Consider the following 24,347-nt stretch of genomic DNA (forward strand, 5'->3'; position numbering starts at 1 on the left):
GTAAAGGACGTTTCTAGCAGTACCCGGAAGTCTCCTTCATGCCTTTCCCAGCCTACACTCTGCCTCCTGTCAGAAGTTAGGCACTGCTCTGATTTGTGTCATTGTTGTTTAATTGTGCCTGATCTTAGACATCGTTTAGTGGAATCTTGCAATGTGTGGTCATTTTCTTACTTAGAAATTCTGGTGAGACATACCTGTTTTATGAAATATGGTGGAAAACAATTTAAGGGCCTAGTTTACTGTAACATGATTTCATCTGTTGGTTTTATGTAAACCTCTCCAGAATTTAAATTGGAAGTGTTTGAAGTGTTCCCTTTCTAACAAAAATTAAACACACCACAGGGAGGGTTTTCTCATCATGCAGATCAAAGAAAAGTTGTATAGCTTATTAGGTAATCTCAAATCTAAGGGTGAGATTTAAATTGATGGTAGAAACTTCAAGAACTTTGTTCGTTCTGCCAAATACAGACGTAGCCTTTGGCGTGGATTTGGGTAAAGCTTCTTTTACACAGATTATAAGAAGCTCTTGATTATTTAGAGACTTTATAATTCAGTCATTTCAAGTGTCTCTTGAAAAGGTTCGCATCTGGGGCATCTTTACTTGTCGGTAAAGAAGAGAAGGTAGAAAAGGTGAAATTGACATCAAATGGCTATTTGCCTCTCCCGATCCCGTCTCCATCCTTCCTCACCTTGTCCTGTGCCCTGGAACCCTGACTTGGACGAGCAACCTTGACAGGCTCCCTTGCCCTCTGGCTTCTGATGGGGACAGGCAATGAGAAGAACTGGAAGGCATTTTGTAGGTGGGAGAAGAACGAGTTTGGAGTATTTGTTTCCCTGGCTTCCTGCCTATAGAGTCATCTGGGTTGAATGCACCCTCCACCCTAGGCCATAGCTGCTGTCACATGGCTGTCTCCATGCAGTTACCCTCTCTGGGTTTCGGTAATCATTCTCCTCCCAGGCCCCTTCAGAGCTCAGGCTGCCACCACTTCCCAGTACTGTCAGCTCTGGGGTACTGTACAGCTCTTATTGGTCCCAAGTCCTTCCCACTGCTTTGTAAAGTCCTTGGAACTGCTACCACCAGATTATTCAGGTTGAGTGTACCCTTTGTTTCTTGCTGATATCCTCCCTGATATGCATAGATTTATTGATCTTTGAACTGTGTTACCACATAGATTTCTTTAGGGATTAGAAGATTAAGGAATAATATTCCCAGTAATTTTTCTTAAGCTTACACTATTACAGAAGGCAAAGTGTCTTATGTTATTCTTCTCTGGCAAGTTATTTTTTGTAACCTTGTAAATTCCCTAGTAAAGACATCATTCCAACATTTTATGTCAGTGGATTTCTGTCCATATTTCAGGTTTTGGCATATGTCACCATTACCAAATTTATTTGTTCGTGGAACATTTATAAATTTATAATATATTCATGTATTGCCAGAGTGATACAGCAGAAACATTCATTACTGCAATGAGTGGTCACAACTTGATCCATATGCAACATGACAACATGGTCAGTGGTAAACAGTCCCATGCGTGACGTTATACGTCACACATTGTGGGTCACATGGCTTCATGCTACTTCCTGGCGTTCTTGGATATGATAAACCATTTCTTATTTTTTTAAAGGAGGGTGCAGCTTGAGGGTGCAGCTCACAGTGGCCCATGTGGGGAGTGAATCGGCAACCTTGGTGTTACTAACACCACGCTCTAACCAACTGAGCTAACCGGCCACCCCCAGATAAGCCATTTCCTAAAGAGAAGTTACTTCGTGACAACAAACTGTCTGCCCACTTAATACTCCCAAGCATATTAAAACAAATACTTAGAGAAAAATACTGCTACCGTTTATCTTTCACATATATCAGCTTTTACTATCACAGAAAACCAGTGTTGGTAAAAACACATTTTGGGGAATGCTGATCTGAACTGTGTCAGGCTTCTTTTTAGCTGTCAGCTTAACTGATAGCAAATAGACATTTTACATGGGGTATTAAATCTTTTTTCCCCAACCACATGCTTGAAAAAAAGTGAAAGCCTGGTAGTCAAATAAATGAAATCTTACCCCAAATTGGTTATTTGGCATAGATTTTTACCTAACATAGCCAAGTAGGTGAGTGCTGTTTTCAAAATGGAATTATCACTTGAAATTATAATTTGTTGTTACTTTCTGTGAAATGATGAACCCTTGAACTGGAAATATATTCTCTTACAGAAAACAAACACTTAGACAAGTGAAAAATGACAGCAGCGCTCTTTCTTTCCGTAGACTATAAAAACAGATTAATTAGTCCCAAGTTAATCAGTTATCTTTATTTTCCATTAAGTCCTGCAGATACTGAAAAATTGTATACATTTAGTACTTGCAGTGGAACTTGTCCTTAGAAGCAGTGTGTAATTTATCTGCCATCATCCCAAGTGGCTAGGTCCAGATTAGTTAGTTCACAGTCTAGAATGAATTATTTAGATGAATTCAACTTTAATGATATCCTTGTGTGAAAACAATTCTTGTAGACAGTGTTTGAAAGATTGTCCTTTTTATTGCCTAACTATGGATGTTAGTTGAAATTGTAGAAAGTAACTTTTAATCATTAAGTACGTATTTTTGACCATGACAATCCAAGTCAAATTAGTATTCCTTTAGTCTGAAGTTAGCATTAATTTTAAACTTAAGTATCGCATGTTAATTTATTCCTTTATTAGAACTTTGGCAGTTCATTGACAGGATTTGTTTAAATAGCTAGATGGAAAATGTCACTGAATTTATCCCTTATTCTTCAGATTCTTAGGGTGTTCCACTAAATGGATCTGTGCTTTCATCTTTAAGACTTTGCTCTTACAGTTTGAACTAGTGACAGGTACAGAAATAATTTATTTAATAAAATGTTTTATTTATACTTAAATTTATACAAAAATTACTTAAAAACAAAAATATCCTAAAGTTCTATTAACTAATGATAGCTTATAAAAGAAAAGGAAAATCTAGGTAACGAGTTTTGATTATAGTTCGGTTTGATTTTTAAAAGTTTTTGTTTTCTGCAATGATAAGAATAAATTAGTGGATGCCGATTATTGTTTTAATGGTTCCTTCATTTATCTGGAAAGAAACAACTCATTATCCAGAATTTGTATCCTATATTACATGGTATGATACACCAAACTGTATCTGTATTTGATATTTAATACCTTATCTAGAATATTCTAGAATGCTTTCAATTAGATTTTTTAAAAAATGAAATACATAGAACATAAAATTAACCGTCTTAACCATTTTTAAAGTGTATAGTTCATCAGTTACTTTTAATGCAGAATACTTTCCTAGAAAGATACTGATTTAAAAAACACCTTAATTTAGTTAAATATGGTATGGAGAAGTCATCAAGGACCCGTTCGTGTAGAATCTGGAAAGGCTCAGGACCCGGGGCTGTGAGGCACTTCTAAAAGGCCAGACACAGAGTGGGGCTGAAAACAAGGGAGTGGTTGAGAATTAGGCTAAGTAGTCCAGAGGTTCCTTCTGCCCTGCACAAGGGGCCTTCCTGCCCGTTGCCCACTCTGATAGAAAGCGGGGTAACTTTCTGAGGGCTTTGTACCGCTCAGGATGCGGTGATGTCATGGCAGAACTGAAGATTAAAGTGAAAGTCTGTGTATTGAGAAATGAAGCCTCTAGTTCCTGTTCTCACGGGTTCCTCTGATGCTGGCAGCCAGGCTTTTAACCCCAGTCAGGAAATTGGAGGTTTCTTCCCGGTGAACTGACCCAAAAGAAAAGATGTAAATGCTACATTTAGTATTACTCCAATGAAAAAACTAGCTTGCCACCGTATTATCCTAAAATGAAGTTCCATTGACAGGCCCTGCCTCTTCAGGGAGTTTCCTTTAGCTGTGTAGCACCTTACCCACAAATATGAATGTTTACCTTATTCAGATGCTCAGACATGTTGAGACCAGAACCCACACACAGAAAAGGAGGAGTTTGGAGAAACAGTTACAGTATAAAGGCACAGAAAAAAATGCACTTCAATTCAAAACGTAATACCCTTAGGTAAGAGTGTAGCCATGAAATATTAATAAGAACAGTGTGCTACAAAAAAATCCAGAGAATCAAAATGAGCTTTTAGAAGTTAAACATTATAGCAGAAATTTAAAAATTAAATAAAAACATTAGAAGATAAAGTTGAGGCAATCTCGAAAGTACGAAAGAGAAGAAAATGAGGGAGTCAGTCGATCTATAAGGTCTGCAACCATTCAAATTCCAGGAAAAGGAGAACAGAAACTGGAGGGTAAGAAGTAAAGAATTAATGCAGGTAAACTTCCAGGAGCCGAAGGACATGAGATTCTAGTATGAAAAGAAGAGCTTACTGAATACATAGCAGGTGAATAGGAAAGACCTCACATCAAGACAAAATATAATGAAATATTGGAGGATAAGGATAAAGAGATTTTTATTTTTTATTTTTTTTTGAGATTTTTAAATGCTTCTACAGGAAAGAAACAGGACACTTAGAAAGTCTCAGGGATTAAATGCCATCATATTTCTCATTAACAGTACTGGAAGCTGGAAGACAGTGGAACAATACTTTGCAATAGCAAAAGAAATAATTTCCAACTCAGAATTCTATTTCCATCTGAACTATCAATCGAGTATGAATGAATATAGACTAAGTATGTTTTCAGACAGGTAAAGTCTCAAAAATGCCTTCCCCCATACCCATTCTCTGGAATTATCATCATGGCTAACACTTACATAGTACCTACTATGTGCTTCAGTTCACCACGTTAGAGCAACAATATGAGGTTGATATTATGATTTCCCTGTTGTACAAGTGGGGAAACCAAGGCATAGAGAATCAAGTTCCCGAGGCCACATAGCTAGTAAGTGGTGGAATTGGGGTTTGAACCTGAGTTGTCTTAACTCCACTATGTTCCATTGCCTGTACCTAAGGATATGCTCCATCAAAGCGAGGGAAACAAACAAAATAGCTACAGGAAATGAGATCCAGCCCAGGAGCAGGGAAAAGGCGCTCCCAGGTTGAAGGTGAAGGTGTGCTCTAGGATCGTAGCAGGACAAGGAGGTCCAGAAGCCAGCCAGTCGGTCTGGACTGGAACAGATAGAGGGCTCCAGGAAAAAAATGGGACAGATACACCCCCAGATGTGTTTCATCATGTGGAGAGTCGTCTGCCTGTTGGAGAATGAATTGTGATCTCTACATAGAAGAGCAAAAAGATGAGGGAAAATATCTATGAAAAGAGATATTGTTATAATATATTGTGGGCTCTGTTTTGAAGAGTGTTTGTGTAGACCTTATGAGGTAAATCCTGAATATTGCGTTCACTAAGAATTGTGATGTGGAGAGTCTGGGGAGAGAGAGTGAGTTTAGGTGTGTGCGTGCTTATGTGGGGCCAGTGCACGTGAAGTAAAAGAATCAAATCCTCAGCTTTCATAGTCGGAAGTCAGTAGATAAAAAAATAAAAACAGAAGTAAATCAAGCATTGTTAGCATAGTATTTAGAAATATGGCAGTAAATACCATAAGAAACACTTAAGAGATTTGAAGTGGCTGCCTCTGGGGCGCTGGATTAGAGATTGGAAAGGGTGAGGCAGAGGACTGCTATTATTTGATATGAGAACTACATGATTTAGTCAATAATGTAATAACTATACAGTTCCAGGTGGGTACTAGACTAGTCAGGGGTGTCATTTCTTAATTATATAAATGTCTAACACTATGTGTACATCTGAAATTGATATAAAATAATATTGAATGTCAACTGTAATTGAAAAAGAGGGGTGGAAGGTGAAGGGGTATAAGAGGTTCAAATTTCCAGGTATAAAGTAAATAAGCCATGGGGCGGTAACATACAGCATAGGTAATATAGTCAATAATATAGTGATAGCGCGGTACGAGGTCAGGTGGCGCTGGATTTGTCATGGGGATCGCTTCTTTAGGTGTATAAATGTTAAACAACTGTGGTGTACACTTGAAGCTAATATAAGGTTGTATGTTAGCTACATTTTAATAAAAATCTTTTAAAAGATAAAAACAATACACATAAAACATGGAATTATCCTTGACTTTTCTCTCTGTCCCAGCCCATCTCCTATCATCCTGTCAGCAAACCTTGATGCTTCTATATTCAAAGGACATCTGGAATCTGATCCCTTCTCACCACCTCCACTGCCACCACGTGGGTCCAGCCACTCTCCTCTCATCTGGATCATTGCAGTGTCTCCTCTGTGGTCTCTGAGCTTCTGCCCTTGCCCCTTTTCAGTCCGGTACCTGCACAGCACCCAGTGATCCAGCTCCATCACAGCCCAGAGTATGTCTCTCTCTTGCTCAAAGCCCCCCAGTGGTTCCCTAGTTCACTTGGAGTAAGAGCCAGAGTCATTCCAGCTGCCCCCCCCACCCCGCCCACCTCCACACGCACCCTCTTTCCTACTTTACTTTTCTCCATAGCACTTCTGATCTCACATAGTAGGTATTTTACATAGTCATTTTGTTTCTTGTCTGTCTTCCCTTATTAGAACTTAATCTCACCAAGGGTGGGGTTTTTTTCTGTTCCCTGCTGTTTCCTAGAGCCTAGAATAGAGCTTGACACATAGTAGGCACTGAAAAAAGATTTATTAAATAAATGTTTTGCTTTCAGAAAAGTAAAAATTATATTTAAAGATACCACCAGTTTTTAAGAACTATTTGCAGTAAGCTAAGCCAAGCAGCTCATTGTCTTACTGGTTTAAGCATCCACAAGCAATTGAAAACGAAAATCCTGAGGGATCTAATTGAAAAGATTTGTTTCCATTTGGAAAATAACCATATGCTACCCTGAGATTACTACGCCTCTTTAAAAATCTGTGCTGTGTACTGTCACTCCTTATTGCCAAAATTTATTGTAATGTAAACTATTTAAGATTCAGACTGTTGATTTTCAAACCTTTTGGCAGCTAAGATTTCAAGCAGGATTCTAATATTTATTTTTAAATCATAGACTCTGCTTCATGAGGGTAAATAAACATCACAGATACCTTCTATAAGGAGCAAACACTTAAAATTTCAGTTCTTGCAAGGAAAATTACCTCCAGAAATCTTAACATCAGTTTGCTTTTTATTTGCTCATCATAATTCTTGCCATGTTTTGCTGCTGATTAAAGCTATTTGTATTTCATCAGGGTGTTTTCTTTCTTAGCTTTGCCTCTTTTCTCACCTATTCCTTCAGGAAACTTCAGATGCCAAATTAGTGATATCACCTATATTTCCATGGCTACAGATCACAATTCTGCACACACATGATTAGAATTCACAGCAGGAGAAGCTGGATTGTAAGAAGGAATGGCCTTTATCTAAAGCAAATACGTGGTTAGTGCAGAGAACAAAAAATGAGGAGCAAAGCAAATTACATGGTCTTTCATTGCACTGCCTGCAAAAGTCTTTCTTCTTGGATATCAGCTGGAAGATAACCTCCCCCCATATTCCCAATTCTTAAACAGCACAGTATGGACAATCTTTGAATCCGCCAAGGACTTGAAGTAAAATGTTTGAAAAACATGTTTCTCTGATGTTGAATCTGTGAGATTGTAGCTCATTTTGTGGAAGTAATTTATATTTGTGTTGTCTATTTATTATGGGACCAAAGAGATTTTGCAGGAACTTTTGTTATTTGTTTTGTTTTGTTTTTGGTGGTTTCACTGAGCTTAAGAGTTGTTTGAATACTTAGGTGATTAGAGAAGAGTTCTAAATGCTTAATGGTATTTCTGGTACCTGTTATATCAGCAACATTTCAAGGCAGTTTTTCACCTTTCCTCCTTAGACTTCCAGATGTGCTCTTCTCTTGCTGGGTTGTGCAGTTACAGCCACATACTCTGCTTTTCATTTTAGGTCATCAAGCTCTTTTAAGAGCAGATGATATTTTATTGTATTATTTTGAGGAAAGAAAATAATTTTGGGGGGAATACTAGTTAAGTACCAGGCAGAGTGCTAAGTTCACTGTCATATTTAATATCTAATGCAGGCCTCAACGTAGTCAACCTTTGGCCGCTGATGGTATTTCATTGCTTTTCTTATTGTGACAGGAACTGGGTGATTTTAATTTTTGTGAACCCAAGAGAAACCTTAAAATAATCTGTGCCAAAATGTCTTTGGAGGGCATTAAAATTAAGTGCTGCTGTTCTTTGTTGTTATTTTTAATGACTAATCAATATTGCTGTAGATATAGTTTTCTATACGATATTTGACAAAGTGTCTCCTTGTAAACAAGGACATTTGTAGGCTGATAGATAAAACAGTTAATAGGACGCACTGCTGGTTGCAGAACTCTTCCCAGGCTTGTCTGGAGAGATCTAGAGGGGCATGGCACAGGTGTGTGCCTTTGTCCTGACTTGGGATAACGACTTAGAGGCATGTTTGCGCACTGGTGGATGAGAGAGCTGAGGGGAATAACTGAAAACGAAATGCCAACTAAGGGTTTTAAAAGATCACAGACTGAAGGATGTGTTGAAAGAGGCTGAATGAATTTTAAGAGTGATGGTTCTTGTCATCAGGTAAAAGTATCACCGTAAATTTACAGACTGGTAAGAACTGGCCTAATTACAGAAGAGAAAGATTGGTCATTTCCTTTTTCACAAATAATGCTGCCATGTTATGTGTGTATTTCTAAGCAATATATTTTAACTTGCTTTTGAGTTTTATTAAAATGGTATTATACTGTGTACAGCCTTTTGCCACTTGCTTTTGACATTTAACATTGTTTCCGAGATTAAAATATATCAGTTGTTCTCCCCATCTGGACCGTAGAACACAGGAGATGACCTGAGTGCCAGTTTTCTCATTTCTGTCGGGGGTGGTGCTTATGTCGCACCCTGTAGGTACACAGGAGCGGGGCTGTCTCACTGCGTACAGTGGATGCTTTAGGCCAAGGCAGTGGGGTTGAATTCTCTTCTGGAACTTGGTGGAGAAAGACTGACTTGTTACATGTAGCTCTAGTTAATTCATTTTGACTGCTGTAAAACATCCCATCGGTGAGCATACTTACACTTACGTGTTCTCCTATGAGGAACATTTGGGTTGTTTCCAGGTCTTTTGATACAGTTATTGTCAACAGTGCCACTGTGACCATCTTGTACATATCTGGGTGCGTGTGAATGAACATTTCTCGGGGTGCATATCTGAGTGCTGGGGACTGCCGCATTTTAGTGGGGAGCTTGGTAAGCTGGAGTGAGTACTGAGGAGGGCAAGTAAGAATAATTTAACTATATCACAACCAACATTTATTTCCCTTATTTTCTTAGGGATTGAAGAGGTTAATGACCATTTGCCAGAAGCACTTCCCTACAGATCCATCGAAGTGTGTGGAGTACAATGCACTATGAGACCTGCCGATGGTGTGTGTAAATACCAAGAAGAAACTTCTGGGAGCATGGTGTGGACCTTGGAATTGCAAACAGGATAAGAGAAGAAATGTGGCGTTTCTGGACTGAGTTCTACCTAATGCAACTCCTGGTTTTAAGAACTGTGCTGGCTCTCATATCACATTGGCCCGCAAACTGGCTTCTGTGTCTTGCTTTTATTTTAAATAGTCAAACAATGAGGTTTGAAAGGAATTTTCCCCATAATTTAAATGTGTAGGCAACAGGCACAGAAGGGGATTTAAAATGACTCTTTCCCTCTAGACCTGAAAGTCGCCGTTAGATGCTTTAAAAGGAACATTTGAGGAGGGACTTAATTGTTTCTGTAAAATATGGTGATTTTCACTTGTCTTTTATGTTGTATTTTTAGAAGATATTTTTATACATTTCAACAAAAATATGGAAGCAGTTAATGAAACTTTATAGTCCTTAAGTGTTGCTGAACTTTTGCCATCTTGCAATAGAATTTGAATGTAAATGTTATTACTCTTAACTCAAGTGTTCTTTGTCTTGTGTTTCAAAGCTTGCTTTTATCTTCTATGGAGTATAAATTTTTGTATTTGTCATCTCTTGGGACAGATAGAATTAACAGGAAATAGAAGTTTGAAAAACAAAGGTGGTATATTGTACGAACAAAAGTTTAAATTAAGTCACCCCAGAGCATCAGGGTCAAGGTGGGGAAATGGATTGTCAAGCCAGCCACGAATGGGGACATTGTCATGCTGCTGGGGCTTTCTAGACAAGGACCGCCTGCACGTGTCACCCTCGTGAGACGGTGGGCCGCCTTCTCACGTCCGTCCCGCCACACTGCAGAGAAAGGTGCCTGAGACAGGAGGTCCCGCGGCCCATTTCCCACAGATGAGGACTTCTGAATCTGGCAGTGTCATACCCAGATAAGCGTGGTGAATCACTGCGCTTTGAAGGTTGAGAAGACTCAGGTAGCAGAGGAAGGTGGTAAATAGAATGTCACCTGACCAGGTGTAGTGGTGATATTAGAGGTAAGAATGGGGCTCCGACGTGAGAACTTCTGAGCCGCAAATTTCAGCTCTCCGCCTACTGACTGTATCACTGTGAGTCACCTAATGTTTCTGAGCCTCAGTTTCCTTATCTGCAAATGGTTGTTAATAATAGTAATACGTACCTCATAGCATCATTGTGTTTAATTGAAAAAATGCTTAGTTAGCACACTGCCTGGCAAATAAACAGCTCAGTAATTATTCGTCCTTGTGTCCTTGTTGTTATCAGCAGAGTGAAGCCGCAGCAGCTGTCATGGACGCCATGATCCAGGGCAGTGAGCGCTCACGTAGTGATAACCATGGTGGTGGTATTAGTAGCAGCAGCGGGAATAGTGGAAACGTTTCCTATCTGCGGGCTCTGTGGTGCTCCCACTTTCAGCCAGTTCTGACTTTGGAAGGTAGAGGCTGTGGGAGCTGGTCAGCGGCGTAGGAAGGTGCGTGTAGACACACAGTCACTTATTCTGGCCCCTCTTGGGAAGGCTCAAAAGCCGGCGTGGCCACGTGTGGTCTATGGCTGAGCCTGTCCGATCGTTTCTGCTGGTTGTTTGCATGATGGTGGCTGAGGCCTGCTGCAGGCTCCTCGCCCCTACCCTACCCTGCTTCCCATTCTAGAAACCATGTCTTGTGATTAAATTGGTTAGAAATTAGGGAGCTACTAGGGCAAATGAGAGACACACTTTTGTAAGATAAGACAATCTAGGCTTTTGTTATGTAGTCTTGTATAGGATTTGTTTTTAAATATTGTTGAATGAACACTCCCCAAATATGTTTTGTTTATTCACCATCAGGCCACACAGCATGGTAGTCAATTTCACATTGTCTTCCTGTTTGCTGTTAGTTAATATCCCATATGAAGAAGACACTGCATTATGTGACAGCAGTACCTTCTAAGATTGATCAGTATGGATAGATGGTTTAAAAAAAGAATGGTAACAGTTTCTACAGCGCTGTGAGTGTTAACCATTTGGGCTGCGGAAGAGGGAGGCAGGCTCAGAGATGTGGCTCCCTCACAGACATTTCCCATTTCCTTGAAACGAAAGATTTCAGACGACTACAAATATGTGAATAGGTAAGAAAAGACCTCGTGCATTCTCCAAATCATGAAAATTTTAGTTCAGCTGATATGATGTTCAGTTTTTAGCTCTTTCTGAAACAAAGACGTATCTTTTAAAATCAATTCCCAATCCTGAAATAACTGTGTTCTTCCCTTTCTTTCTACCCAGCTCCCCAGACTCCTGTTCAAAGGAGTTGTGTCTTCTGGATTCAAATTTAGTAAAACACTGGTTTTCCCTCAGCAGGACACACTATACTTCCCAGCAGTGTCCCTGCCGACCGTGAAGCAGTATTTTTCAGCCTTGCAGCAGAGCCTGCGGCTCGCTGGAAGTCGTGGCTGCGATTTCAGTCTGGGGAAAATGAAAAGAAAGCTGAGGTCAAAGATAATTGCCACATAGTAGGCGGGGGAGAGAAAAAGGTCTGGATCTTGTAGGAAGACGGAGGTCGAGAGACTGGAGCTCGGAAGGCAACTGTCACTAATAACAGACCTTAGGGGTCTGCTGTGTGCTCTGAACCCCAGCATTTGGAAGGACAGGAAATAGGGCTGATAGCAGCACACTTACTGTCAGGTCCTTCCTTCTGCTGGCTGGCTGACCTCTAGCACTTCAGATTGTCCTGCGATTTGACCTCAGTAAATACTTTAGAAATACAACTGTCTTCTTATTTGAAAGAAAGCAGCCATTTATTCTGAAAGTAAACAGCTTGGGAAAGACTGAAAAAAAACATGTTTCAGAGTCTTGGGTAGATTTGAATTTGGGGATTGCTGTCACGGGCTCCTTTTCAGCCGTACAGTAATCCCCATTAATACTGCTTAATATAGAAGGTAGTAGAACTAAGTGGGGCTGTCTCAGTGAAAGGGGAGCATGAAGTCGCGATGTGGCCCTTTGCTTTGTGTGCATGATGTGAAGAGCATAACTTAATGGATTATGCCGCCCCCGCTCTGTCCTCCCCCGGCATGCTCCCACGGAGCTGCTGGAAGAATAACTCTGTCCCATAGAAATTCACGGTATGGAGCACACTGGGAGTCTTGAACTGAAAGCACTTTCTCACGGCATATTTGTGTAAGAGCTTCCAGCTGTCCAGAGTGAGGAGCCAGCACCAGTCCCCCGAGGGTCACTATGGGAACACTGTTATGGCAACTGGTTTTCATCACAGACTCTGCAGCTAGATTGGCTGAATTATAACCACACACTAGCGCGTTCATGGTTAACAGTAACCTTAAAATCTTTTGAAATTTAAAAATAAGTTCTGGTGGTGTGGAATAACCAGGAGGAATGCAGCGTGGCTAACAGCAGCAGCTGTGGTGTGAGCCCACCCCATTCAAGATTTTGGAACCATGCTCGTTTAAAAAAATGTGTTTTACGTTTACCCCAAAGAGTTCAGTTATGAACGCATTAATTACTTAACTCTGATTTTTCTCATTGTGAATTTTGGGGGACGTCATACAACTTGGCTTAAACTAATTCTTGTGTGGCAGATAATGGTTAGTGTGTTTAACCAGGCCATTTCCTTTTGTTTAGTCTCTCCTCCCTGTCCTTAAGCACCAGTTGTGAAGACATTCAAACTTAACACATACTTTAACCTGCAGAAGTTTGGAGCTGCTTTTTATCTTTTTGAATGTCACTGGTGATCTCAGGTCCATTCACAGAGCTTCTTCTTTTTTTTTTTTTTTTAACTATATTGGGTAATATTGGGGAACAGTGTGTTTCTCCAGGGCCCATCAGCTCCAAGTCATCCTTCAATCTAGTTGTGGAGGACGCAGCTCAGCTCCAAGTCCTGTCGCCGTTTTCAATCTTGCATGAGGCGCAGCCCACCATCCCATGCGGGAATTAAACCTGCAACCTTGCTGTTGAGAGCTCACACTCTAACCAACCGAGCCATCCAGCTGCCCCTCCAGAAGCTCAGTGGCAGCTCGTTGTCTTCAGTCTAGTTGTCTTCAGTCTAGTTGTGGAAGGTGCAACTCACTGGCCCATGTGGGAATCGAACCGCAACCCTGTTGTTCAGAGCTCACGTTCTAACCAGCTGAGCCATCCGGCCACCCCTCGGGAAGCTCAGCGGCAGAGAACTTCTTAACCACAGCAGGCCAGAGTCGTTTGCACAGTCTGCTCTCCCTGCCTTTCTGGACTCCATGTTTTACAACTTGCCAAAACCAAATTGCCCTTGCTCTCAAACTGCTCTTCCTTTAAGACTTAGGAGAGAGAGATTCTGAACTATTCGTGTTGTAGTCTGAGGCTGGCTTAGAGTTTCTGCCATCCTATGAAGCAGGAGAGTGAAAGGTCTAGCTTTTGAAACTTTCTGACCACAACTCAACAGTAAACAATAACAAATGAAGGAGACCCAGTATTACACACATATATGCATGTATTTGTGAAACAAAAGCGCTTACGGTACTATGTGCAATGCATTCTTATATTTTTTTCTGTTGTGTTTCTTTAAAAGATATATGCTGGTTGGGACTTTCTAAATTGGCTTGCAACCCATTAATGCGTTGTGACCAGCAATTTGAAAACCACCAATTAAAAGAAATTATCATCAGAGTTAAGGAAAGAAATGACCTGGTAGATGAATTCAGGGCAAAAGGACTCTACAATTTTTTTTTTATACAGAGATAGAGTTAACACTTAGCTCTCAAGGTTAGTGTGAAATTTAGCAGATTATAAAACCTTGAGTACTTCAAATGCTCAACACTTTTGATGCAGAAATTCTTAGGTTTCAAATGAGGAGACTCCAGAGAGGGAAAGAGGAAGAACCAAGACAAGCAGCATATAAACCATCTGTAAAACAATGGTCAGTGACCATAGGTGATTTACCTCAGGCTGGTTGTAAATTGTGTAAAGCAAGATTAAACAAGGTAATGTAAAATAAATGGGAGGTCATCTAAAGTATGAGATGGGGTGAAGGCAGAGAGAGATATAAGGGGTCCAGTATTATGTATCAAGTATCTCCTGAGGGTTTGTTCAGCCCTCTGAAGATTATTTCCCAAGATTTGGGGAGGGCTGGATTACATTTATTTTCATGTAAATTTTTTATTGAAATAAAACATCTGTAGAGAAAAGTGTACAAATCAGAAGTGTACAAAACCACATCATGATACATTTTTCAAAGTAAATGCCTCCCAAAGTAATTAGCACCCGAGTCAGCACAAAGTTGAGAACGTTTCATCCCCCAAAAGAACCCCTACACCCACGGGGAGTCATTCCCAGCATGGCTTAGTTTGCCTAGTTTTCAATTTGCCCGTTTATAAATGGAGTCAAAGAGTAAGCTTGACTTCTTTTATCTTTCATTTCTTTGTCTCAATTTATGGTTTCTGATATTCATCCTTGTGTGTAGTTGTGGTTCATTCACTACTGTTACCCACACATATTATCCATTCTGTAGATGAACATTTGCATTGTTTCCAGTTTACGTATGAACATGATATACATTATTTGTGAATATAAATTTCTATAGGGTATATACCAGGATGTGAAATTTCAGGGGCACAGCATATGCATTTTTTCAGCTGTAGAAGACACTGTCACAGTTTTCCAAGGGGCTTATTTATACCAGTTTACACTCCCACAAGCAGGATTTGAGAGTTCCAGCTACTCCATATCCTGGCCACACTCAATATATGCTCTGTCATTTTCACGTTAGCCTTTCAGGAGGGTTAAAATGGTATCACATTTGTGGCTTTCATGTGCATTTCCTTGATGAAAAATAAAATTGAGTATTATTATATGCTTTTTTATATGCTTCATTGCCATTTGGCATATTATCTTTTGTGAAGTTCCTGTTCAAGATTTTATTTTTGTCCATCTTTTTCTGTTGAATTGCCTGCCTTTTTCTTACTGGTTTGTAGTTCTTTGTATATTCTGGCTATGAGTTCGTTAGATAACGTATTACGAATACTCCTCCCACACTGTGGCTTGCCTTTGTGCTAGGTTGCTTTTTATGGAAAGAGGAAATAATCTCATAACTAGTTCAGATATTGTCATAGCCTTTGTCAATTATCTTTGCCAGATAGATTTTATAAAAATCTAACCATGTCAATCTTAACGTTTTTTTCCTCTTGTTTAATGACACCATTATAGTGGTATGCCTGAGTATAGAATTTGAGAGAAGAGGAAATCATGTATTTTTGTTTACTAGATTAGTATTTACGACTTGGCTATTTTTACCTTCTTTTGGTGTGCAAGTTTATATGCCATATCTGTGCTCGTTGCTTACCCTGTTTTATTTTTCTCTTTGCTAACAGAACCCCAGTTTGTTCAGAGTGGCAGTGTGCACAGTAAAAACTACTTGTTCTCCTAGGACACTTTGAGGTTTGGGTTGCTCATATGATAATGGTTCTGCCAATAACTTGAATAGAAGTTTTTAGGGTGGGACTTCCAGGAAAACCATTGCTTTTCAAAGAGAAGCGACAGACTTAGTGGACAGTCATATTTTGCCTTTTCTTTATTCTTTCCTGGAAGATGGTCATGATACTTAGATGCTTTGCAGCCATCCTTCAGTCTTGTTGGTGAGAGGCACATGCTAAAGATGGCAGAGGCGTGTGTTTTTTTTTTTGTTTTTTTGTTTTTTACTTTCAATGACTGAAACAAAAGAAAGATCTAAAACCGCAGCTTCTGAAAGAATAATTTGTTCTTGCTGGTTGGGCCTTGTATTTCAGAGCAGGGTCTCTAAAGATATCTTTGTTGACTACAGTTTTGTCCAAAGGGATATCCACAGAGTACCTTGTGGGCACGAGGTGATTGTAGTTAAAAACTTACACAAAAGACTTGAGCTTTGACCTCTGAGCAATGTTCTTCTTCTCCATGGCAGCTGTCACTTTTCAGGGATAGCTGTCAATTCCAGCCACCAGAGAGTAGGGCTGTCGGGGCAGGCTGAGGTGCTATCATCAGCGTTCTTCATGACGACCACTTTATATCAGAGTAATGTCTGGCCAGGACCAGCACACCTTCCCGGCTTTCATAAACTCGCCCATTTCGACAGCAGCCACTGGACCTACAGCAGAAAGGGCCAGAGGCAGTTTTTCAGATGGCATCATGGAATCATTGCACAGACCTTGAACTGCTTTTATTAGTCAGGGTACTCCACAGAAACAACCAGTAGGACATTGAAAAGTATATATATATATATGTCTCATTTTAAGGAATTGCCTGGTGTGATTATGGAGGCTGAGAAGTCCCCTGATCTGCTGTCTGCAAGCTGGAGACCCAGGAGAGCGAATGGTATAAAAACAGTCTGAATCCAAAGGCTTGAGACCTAGGAGAGCCAACAGTCCCAGTCCGAGGGCAGGAGAAGACCCATGTCCGGCTCAGTCAAGCAGAGAGCGCCAATTCTCCCTTCCCGCGCCTTTGTTCTATTCAGGCCCTCAATAGATTGAATGAGGCCCACCCACATTGGGGAGAGCAGTCTGCTTTGCCCAGTCCACTGATTCAATTGTTAATCTCATCCAGAAATGCCTTCACAAGACATACCAAGAGTAATGTTTAACCAGACATCTGGGCACCCCATGTCCCAATTAAGTTGTCACATAAAAGTAACCATCATAGCTGCTTTCCTCTGGGCCTCACGTTCTGAGAATAACACTAGGGAAGGTTCTGCAGTGTGTTCATATATTCTGCTGAATGTAGTCCCTAAGCAAAGCATATACATTACTCAGATTTCTTGGCTTTCAAAATCATTGAGGCTCGTGACAAGTGTGTCATAGTACATCCTACTAAGATATAAATAAGCATAACAGCATTCACGCGAATGTGTTCTGTGGATATTGGCACATGTCATTGCACCTGCAGAGAAGCCACTGGTCAAACAAATGTTAAAGGCATGTCAGGGATAGCCAGGTATTAGGGCACAGCCCCAAAGGAGTGCTGCTGGCTGGTCGTCGAGGTTCTCGTCACCCAATTCATTGGACAGAAGCGACGAGCTCTTGTTCCTCTCGTGTTATTTTCAAATTTCCATTAGAGTAAGAAATGGCTTTGAGAGGAACAAACTGTCTTCTGAATATCTGTATGCATCTAAAATATATTTGAGACAAATACATGATTGATTTCACCATTTTGGGAAAAGGATCTTGAAACGCTTTGACTGGTTATTACTCCAACTCCTTTGAGACAGTGACTCACAGTACACGGACGTGGGCCAAAAAGGTGTTTTCTGTCCATTGTAAATACTGTTTCTAAATCTGAAATTTGGAAATTGACTTGCCCTTTATATGATAGCAGTAGAGTTTAGAGATCTGATTTTTGATCTGTTTAGTTTGTCCTTTGCCTCGGGACTTGGGGAGTTGGGATTCGGGACGAGTGAGTTTAGCCACAACTCAGAGAGGGGAACGTCCAGACTGCTGGTCAGTCGGTGCTGCTCGTGACTGTTCTCTTTCAGCTCTCACGTGCCTTCTGCACTCTGCTTGGTGACAAGACGGTAGGCCACATTTCCCCTTGGCCGGCTGGCCTTTTGTTAGGTTCCACTGCCAGTGGGCACGTGAGGCTGGAACCCGGAGGAGGGAAGGAGGCATTTGCACCTCCCCCTTTGCTTCCTGTCCCTAACAGCGATGGCGTAGCCACAGCTCGCTTGCCCAGCGGTGACAGTTCATTCCTGAAGGAGGAGTAGGTTCCGGTTTGCTGTTTTTCCACACTTGTAGCACCAGCGTCATCGTGCCACAAGAATCACAGCACCGTTAGCCGGCGCCCCCCGTTCAGAAGTTTGAACCCGCTCTCCTGCCAAGGTCCTGAGGTACTGGGGTCAGCCGAGCTGTGTCCACTCGTCTGGTCTGACTTGCAGCTCCACGGGGCGCCTCCTTCAAGCTTCTATGTTCTAACGATCCCGTCTTTGTGTCCCACCCCTAAAAGCAGTAGCTGCTTCCTGTGCTTATCTCTGTGACATCTCACTGTCCCCTTTTTGCTCTGTCCCCTCTTCACCATCTGGTTAACGATTGTTTTTTATCAAATCATCACTTAAAATAATCAGTGCAGTTTTGGTCCCCTGATGACAACAGGCGCCCAGATTTGTAGGCCCTGCACAAAGGGAACGACACCCAGGTCCTCTTCCCGGAAACCCCAAGCTCAGATGGATGCTCCACTAGCCCGCTCAGCATAACGGACTTTTCCATGTTCTGATGATGAGATTGAGTCACCCCGATGGGGATTGTGGGCAATCGAGTATTTACCTACTGTCTGGTCATGGAGTCCTAACTTTGCCCCCTCACTCCTTTATTCCCACTCTGCTGTTCCTCAGCCTCTTCCGGGCCTCCTGTTCATTCCTCTGTTTTCTGCTTTATCAGCACCTTCTTGGCTGCCTTTTTCTCTCCCATTGTCATCATTTCAGTCACTCTCACCAGGACCGGCTCCTCTCTTACCCCATTATCCTTCTGCTATCCACACTACAAAACCTAAGCCGGGGTCGTGCCCTCAGTCTCCTCCCGTGCCCTGGCTAGTAAATGCCAGGAGGGATTCTCAGCCACAGGTGGCCAGTGACATCTGGGCCCTAAGTGATGTCTGGAGGACATTCTCCATTTTCCTTTCCTCTTGGGCTAGTCTATATTCTTTTTTTTTTTTTGCAGAAGTAAAATTATTTTTTACTTCTGCAGAAAATATGTATGCAGAATATTCAAAGAACTATACAAGAAAAGCAATTAAACTAGTGAGTCAGTTTCCCCTGGTTGCAGGATGTAAGGTCAGTATAAGAAAACGGAATTTTTTATATAGTAGCAACAAAAATTTGGAAATTAAAAATACCCTTTACAATAACATAAAAACATGATACACAGACAGTCTCATTTTGCATGGTGTCATCTTCACAAAACTCATGCTGGGAATAAACTACTTAGGAAGCATATCCTTGCTTTGCACAGTTCCATGATAACTGAGATGATAATTAGGGATATGATTTAACAAAAGTTGTGCACTAAAAACTATAATTTATTACTGAAAGAAATGTAAAGATATCTAATACGTATATTGGTAACCATCTTCATTGAGTGAAAGATTCAATACTGTTAACTTGGCACTTCTCCCCAAGTGGGTCTATAAATCCAACACAACTTCTTTAACATGCTAGTTTTGTTGATGTTGTTGTAAAACAAGTTCTAAAACTTTATGGAAGTGTAAGGGACCTAAAAAGTTAAACAATTTTGCAAGGAAGTCGGAGTTCTACCACTTTAAAGCTTACTGTAAAGTCACAGTAATCAAAACAATGTGGTATTAGAGTAAATACAGATATAGTTGAGTGCATCAGACAAGGAAGTCAGTTCACAACTACATGGCTAATTGATGTTTGAAATATTTGCTAAGATAATTGAATGGGGAAGAAAATGTTTTCAGTATTCCTGAAACAATTCGTATCTATGGAAATTTTTTTTTTTTTTTAAGATTTTGTTATTGGAGAAGGGGAACAGGACTTTATTGGGGAACGGTGTGTATTTTCAGGACATTTTTCATTGGGGAACAGTGTGTTTTTCGCAGGACCCATCAGCTCCATCCACATCAAATTGTTGTCCTTTCAATCTTAGTTGTGGAGGGCGCAGCTCAGCTCCAAGTCCAGTTGCCATTGCTAGTCGCAGGGGGCACAGCCCACCATTCCTTGTGGGGGTCCAATGGGCAACCTTGTGGTTGAGAGGACGCGCTCCACCCAACTGAGCCATCCGGGAGCTCAGCGGCAGCTCAGCTGCAGCTCATTGTCTTCATTCTAGTTGCGGAGGGCACAGCTCTCTGGCCCATGTGGGAATTGAACCGGCAACCCTGTTGCCCAGAGCTCACGCTCTAACCAACTGAGCCGCCCGTCCGCCCCTGGAAAAATTCTTCTTGATCTTCATCCCACACCACATACAAACATTAACTCAGAATATATCGCATACATGAACAAAGGAGCTAAAATGATAGAACTTCTAGATGAAAATATAGGAAAAAATACCTTTACCACTTTTGATTAATTGAAGATTTTTTAGAGAAGACACTTAAAAACATGAATTATAGGAGGAAAAATTTGATAAAATTAATTGTAATTAAAATCTTCACTTTTTTTAAAACTACAGTTAAGAAACTGAAAAGGCAAGCCATAAACTAGGAGAAATACTTTCAAAACATGTAAATAACTCCTACAACTGACATAAAAATTAACAGCTCAATTAAAAAAACAATTATTTCCTAAACAGTATAATATGACAACTGTTTACATAGCATTTATACTGTATTAGGTGTTGTAAGTAATCTAGAGATGATTTAAAGTATACGGAAGGATTGCGTAGGTTATGAGCAAATACTGCACCATTTTACGTAAGGGACTAGAGCTTGTGCGATTTTGGTATCTGTGAGGGATCCTGGAACCGATTCCCTGCAGATACCAAGGGACAACTGTATATTGATTTTTGTGTTGGTAACATATTTGTCAAATCACATTGAAATGTATACTTAAAAATCAATGGACCAAAGTCTAATACTTTCTAACAATCTGTTGTTTGCTTTTCTTTTTTATTCTAACTTTGATAGCTCTAAACATTCCAAACCACACTGTCCAACAGAATTTTCTATTGTAATAAAAATGCTTTACATTTGTGCTGCGCCAGTAGCTACCTGTGGCTATTGAGTACTTTATTTTTTAAAAGATATTTATTAAGAATAGCTAACATACAGTATTATATTAGCTTCAGGTGTGCACCATAGTTGTTCACTATTTATACACCTAACGAAGTGATCACCATGACAGGTCCAGCAACCACCTGACACCGTGCCGTGCTAGCACAATATTATTAACTATAGTCCCCATGCTGTATATTATATCCCCATGAACCTCTTATTCCACTTCACCCTTTACCCCCTTTTTAATTTTTCAGTTAGAGTTGAATATTATTTTATATTAATTTCAGGTATACAACATAGTGGTTAGACATGTAATTTAAGAAGTGATTCCCCTGACCATTCTATCACCCAACTATTATACATAGTTATTACCGTATCATTGACTATACGCCCTATGACATCCCCCCTTTACTTTACATCCCCATGACAGTTTTGTAACTGCCCATTTGTACTCCTTAGTCCCTTCACCTTTCACCCTGCCCCCAACCCCACCTCTCATCTCTCAGGCTAGTCTATATTCTAACCCTTGTGACCACGCTCCATCCTGACCCTGCCTTGCTCCCTCTGGACTCTCTCAATGGGAGGCTGGCTTCACTTACCTTTTCTCGTACCAGGTTGAATATGGAGCAAACTTACGGTCTCTTTCCACCTCCACACCTGCCAGCAGCTTTTCTTATCTGACTTGGAGAAAAAGGTGTTCTTCTTCCTTGTCAGAGGCTAAATCTTCCACCGTCCCTGCTTTCTTACCACTTACTACTATCTTATATAATTTACTTTTTTCCTCCTTCCCTCCACCCCCAAATATAATATAAATCTCTTGAGCAGGGAATTTACATCCACCTGTTTTACTGCAGACGTGAGGTGTGAGGGAACGAAAACAATCTGAGAGGAGTCCAGGATTGTTGGCCGGAGCCCTGGGAGGCTGGAGTTGCCTGTATCTGAGTTGAGGAGGATCATAATGGAGCAGGTTTGGACGGGAAGGTCAGAAATTCAGTTCTGGACATGTTGGCACATTACACATCCACGTGGAGGGGCTGAGTGGGCAGCAGAATGCACACGTTTCAGGGAGGAGGCCCAGGATGTAGGGTAAGTGCAGATGTCATCGGCATAGAGACGACCTTTACAACCAAGAAATGAGATGAAGAAAAACTACCAAGGGGATTGGGAGGAATATCCCTCTACTGTACCAAGGAGGAAAACCTGGGATCCCAGTGAAGCAACTATTACAATGAAGGAAGCAGGAGGGATCGACTGTGTTGTGTTACCGGCAAGTAACAATTAATCACTGGGTTTGGCATTGCGGAGAGTCATCCTTGACCTTGACGAGGGTTTTGGTAGGATGGGGGGAATGAAATCATGAGTGGAGTGAGTTTCACAGAAAATGGATGAATGAATGAAAAATAAACAGACACTCCTAGTATTGGTGGATAAATATTTATGAAGGGAGAAAGGGTTTCTGATAAAAAAGAATCATAATGCAATTATAAATGTATGAGCCGTATCAATTCATCTACTCTTTATACTCCTGAGCCGCAATCCAGGCCCTTCAGCTCTTGCCTGAATAGACACTATGCTGGGGGCAGGGCTTTGTACGAGGCCTCTGCAGCTCCTTTCGCCTTCTCTCTGCCATCTCTTTGACCAGTCACCTCCTTGAAAGAGCAGTGAGAGATCCTGTTTATACATTTGTTGATGTCTTAGCAGTGGGACCCATTTGAATCTCTTCTGTCTACTGTAGGAGACCCGATTTCCCCTTACACTGTGGTTGTGTGCCTGTTGGTCTAATCCAGGAGAGTGGAAGCTTTCCCAGCACAGAACACGCAATGAATGACTTCAGCAGCGGCCCACGGCCTGCAGGCTCGTCCTTATCCGTAGTTTTCTTACATCCCTCTTTTTAGAATTTTATGTATGAGCTGCTTTGAACTGGTATTTTAGGAGAAAGGAAGGAATGGTTTGGCTATTTCTAATACTTTCTACTGCCACTGCGTGTTTATTTTGTTCTCTAATATTTTGTGTTTTCTAATAACCAAACTAATAACTGTTTGGAATTGTCTTGTTGGTATTGTGTGAGTGGCGTGGTGGCGGGGGAGGGGGAGAGACGAGAGGTAAGGAGAGAGGTGGGGAGAGTGAGTGAGTGTGTGTGTGTGTGTGTGTGTGTGTGTGAAAGGTAGGAAGGAGTGGGAAAGAAATGGAGAAGTCCCACCTTCCTGTGTGCCAGTTGCTTTCATGTGATGACAGAGCTTAATGAGGAGATACTAGATTTCCTGAGCTATGACATATTTACATGTAAAAAGCTTTTAGAAGATCCCAGTTTGTTTGAAATTAGTGTAGATTATGTTGAGATACAGAGCTCCTGGCCGCTTTCCCAAGGAGAGGCTTAGGAAGTATAACATACTCTTGTAATGGGCTCACTTCCAGACATGCTCCGCATTCTCAGTGGATTGTTCTCATTTTTGGCAGGGGTTAGGCCACTCCAGTGGCAAATACTTCAGCAAGGCTTTTCCATCCAGGGACGTCTTGGCCACCAGACTTCTAGCACCCTGCTAGTGAAGAGATGGTGTTGGGTAAGGTTAGGGGGTCAGGGATTCACTTGCAGCAAAGTCGCTACTAAAATCAGCTGGTTACCATTTTGTCCATAAACGTAGCGCATTTTGTACCTACAGGCCCAGTAGGCTGTTGCTTGGGTGACAGGATGTGGACAGTGGGTGACAGTTTGAGCTGCGGTGTGAGCACAGAGGTGGACGGTGGTGGTAAAGAGCGTGAGCGTCCTGCCTGTCTCCCTGATTGGCCTTCTGCATCCTTCCCAGAACCAGGGGCCACATGGACACATACTAAGGTGACCCCCAAACCCAGATCCCCTCAGTGTCTTCCATCGGGGGCTGTTGTGTGGGAATAGTGCCCATGCCTGGTACATGCTGCCCATGGGGACTGTTTGTAATGAGCAGTGATACAGATACTGAAATAGCATCCCGACCAAGACTGACCGCTAATCTCAAATCCTTTCTTGGAGTAGGAGGAATACACAATTGAGAATATGTTATCTGTAGAAGTAACAAAAGGAAACTAGAATAAGAGGAGTTAGCCTTTGCTCCGTGAACCAAGCTCGTCTACATCATCTAGCAAGCCGGTAAGAATCGCGTCTGTAGACCGTTAAAAAAGAGCCCAATGAGGACTCAGACACCCAAATTACAGATTTCCAGAGCATGCTGAAGCATTTATCACTTAGAAACAAAATCTCCAGGAGGCAACTGAGATCTTTTCATTTTGAAAATGCTTTAATAAGTGTTGACAACACTGTTTTGCAAAATGTAAAGGTACTATACAAATTCTTA

At 41.2% G+C, this 24,347-nt stretch overlaps 1 protein-coding gene and 1 pseudogene across 3 annotated transcripts in view; one reads left to right on the forward strand and one right to left on the reverse strand.

Annotated features, from left to right (window-relative positions):
• PRPF18 (pre-mRNA processing factor 18) overlaps positions 1–10,611 on the forward strand; it is a 44,410-nt gene extending 33,799 nt beyond the window's left edge. For 2 of the 3 annotated variants that reach the window (XM_019738310.3, XM_019738311.3), the window contains one exon: positions 9,276–10,611. In XM_019738310.3, the coding sequence (XP_019593869.1) occupies positions 9,276–9,356 (81 nt within the window). In that variant the 3' untranslated portion in view covers positions 9,357–10,611. Of the gene's footprint in view, positions 1–6,086; positions 6,245–9,275 lie in introns of those variants that run through there. The other variant, XM_074324777.2, reaches the window with a different exon arrangement.
• Positions 10,612–15,927: 5,316 nt separating this feature from the next.
• Positions 15,928–16,427, reverse strand: LOC148759244 (large ribosomal subunit protein eL27 pseudogene; annotated as a pseudogene).
• Between the last annotated feature and the right edge of the window lie 7,920 nt (positions 16,428–24,347).

The sequence above is a fragment of the Rhinolophus sinicus genome, chromosome 1, assembly GCF_057876585.1.
Source record: "Rhinolophus sinicus isolate RSI-liver-muscle chromosome 1, RSI-T2T, whole genome shotgun sequence".
NCBI classification, from domain to species: domain Eukaryota; kingdom Metazoa; phylum Chordata; class Mammalia; order Chiroptera; family Rhinolophidae; genus Rhinolophus; species Rhinolophus sinicus.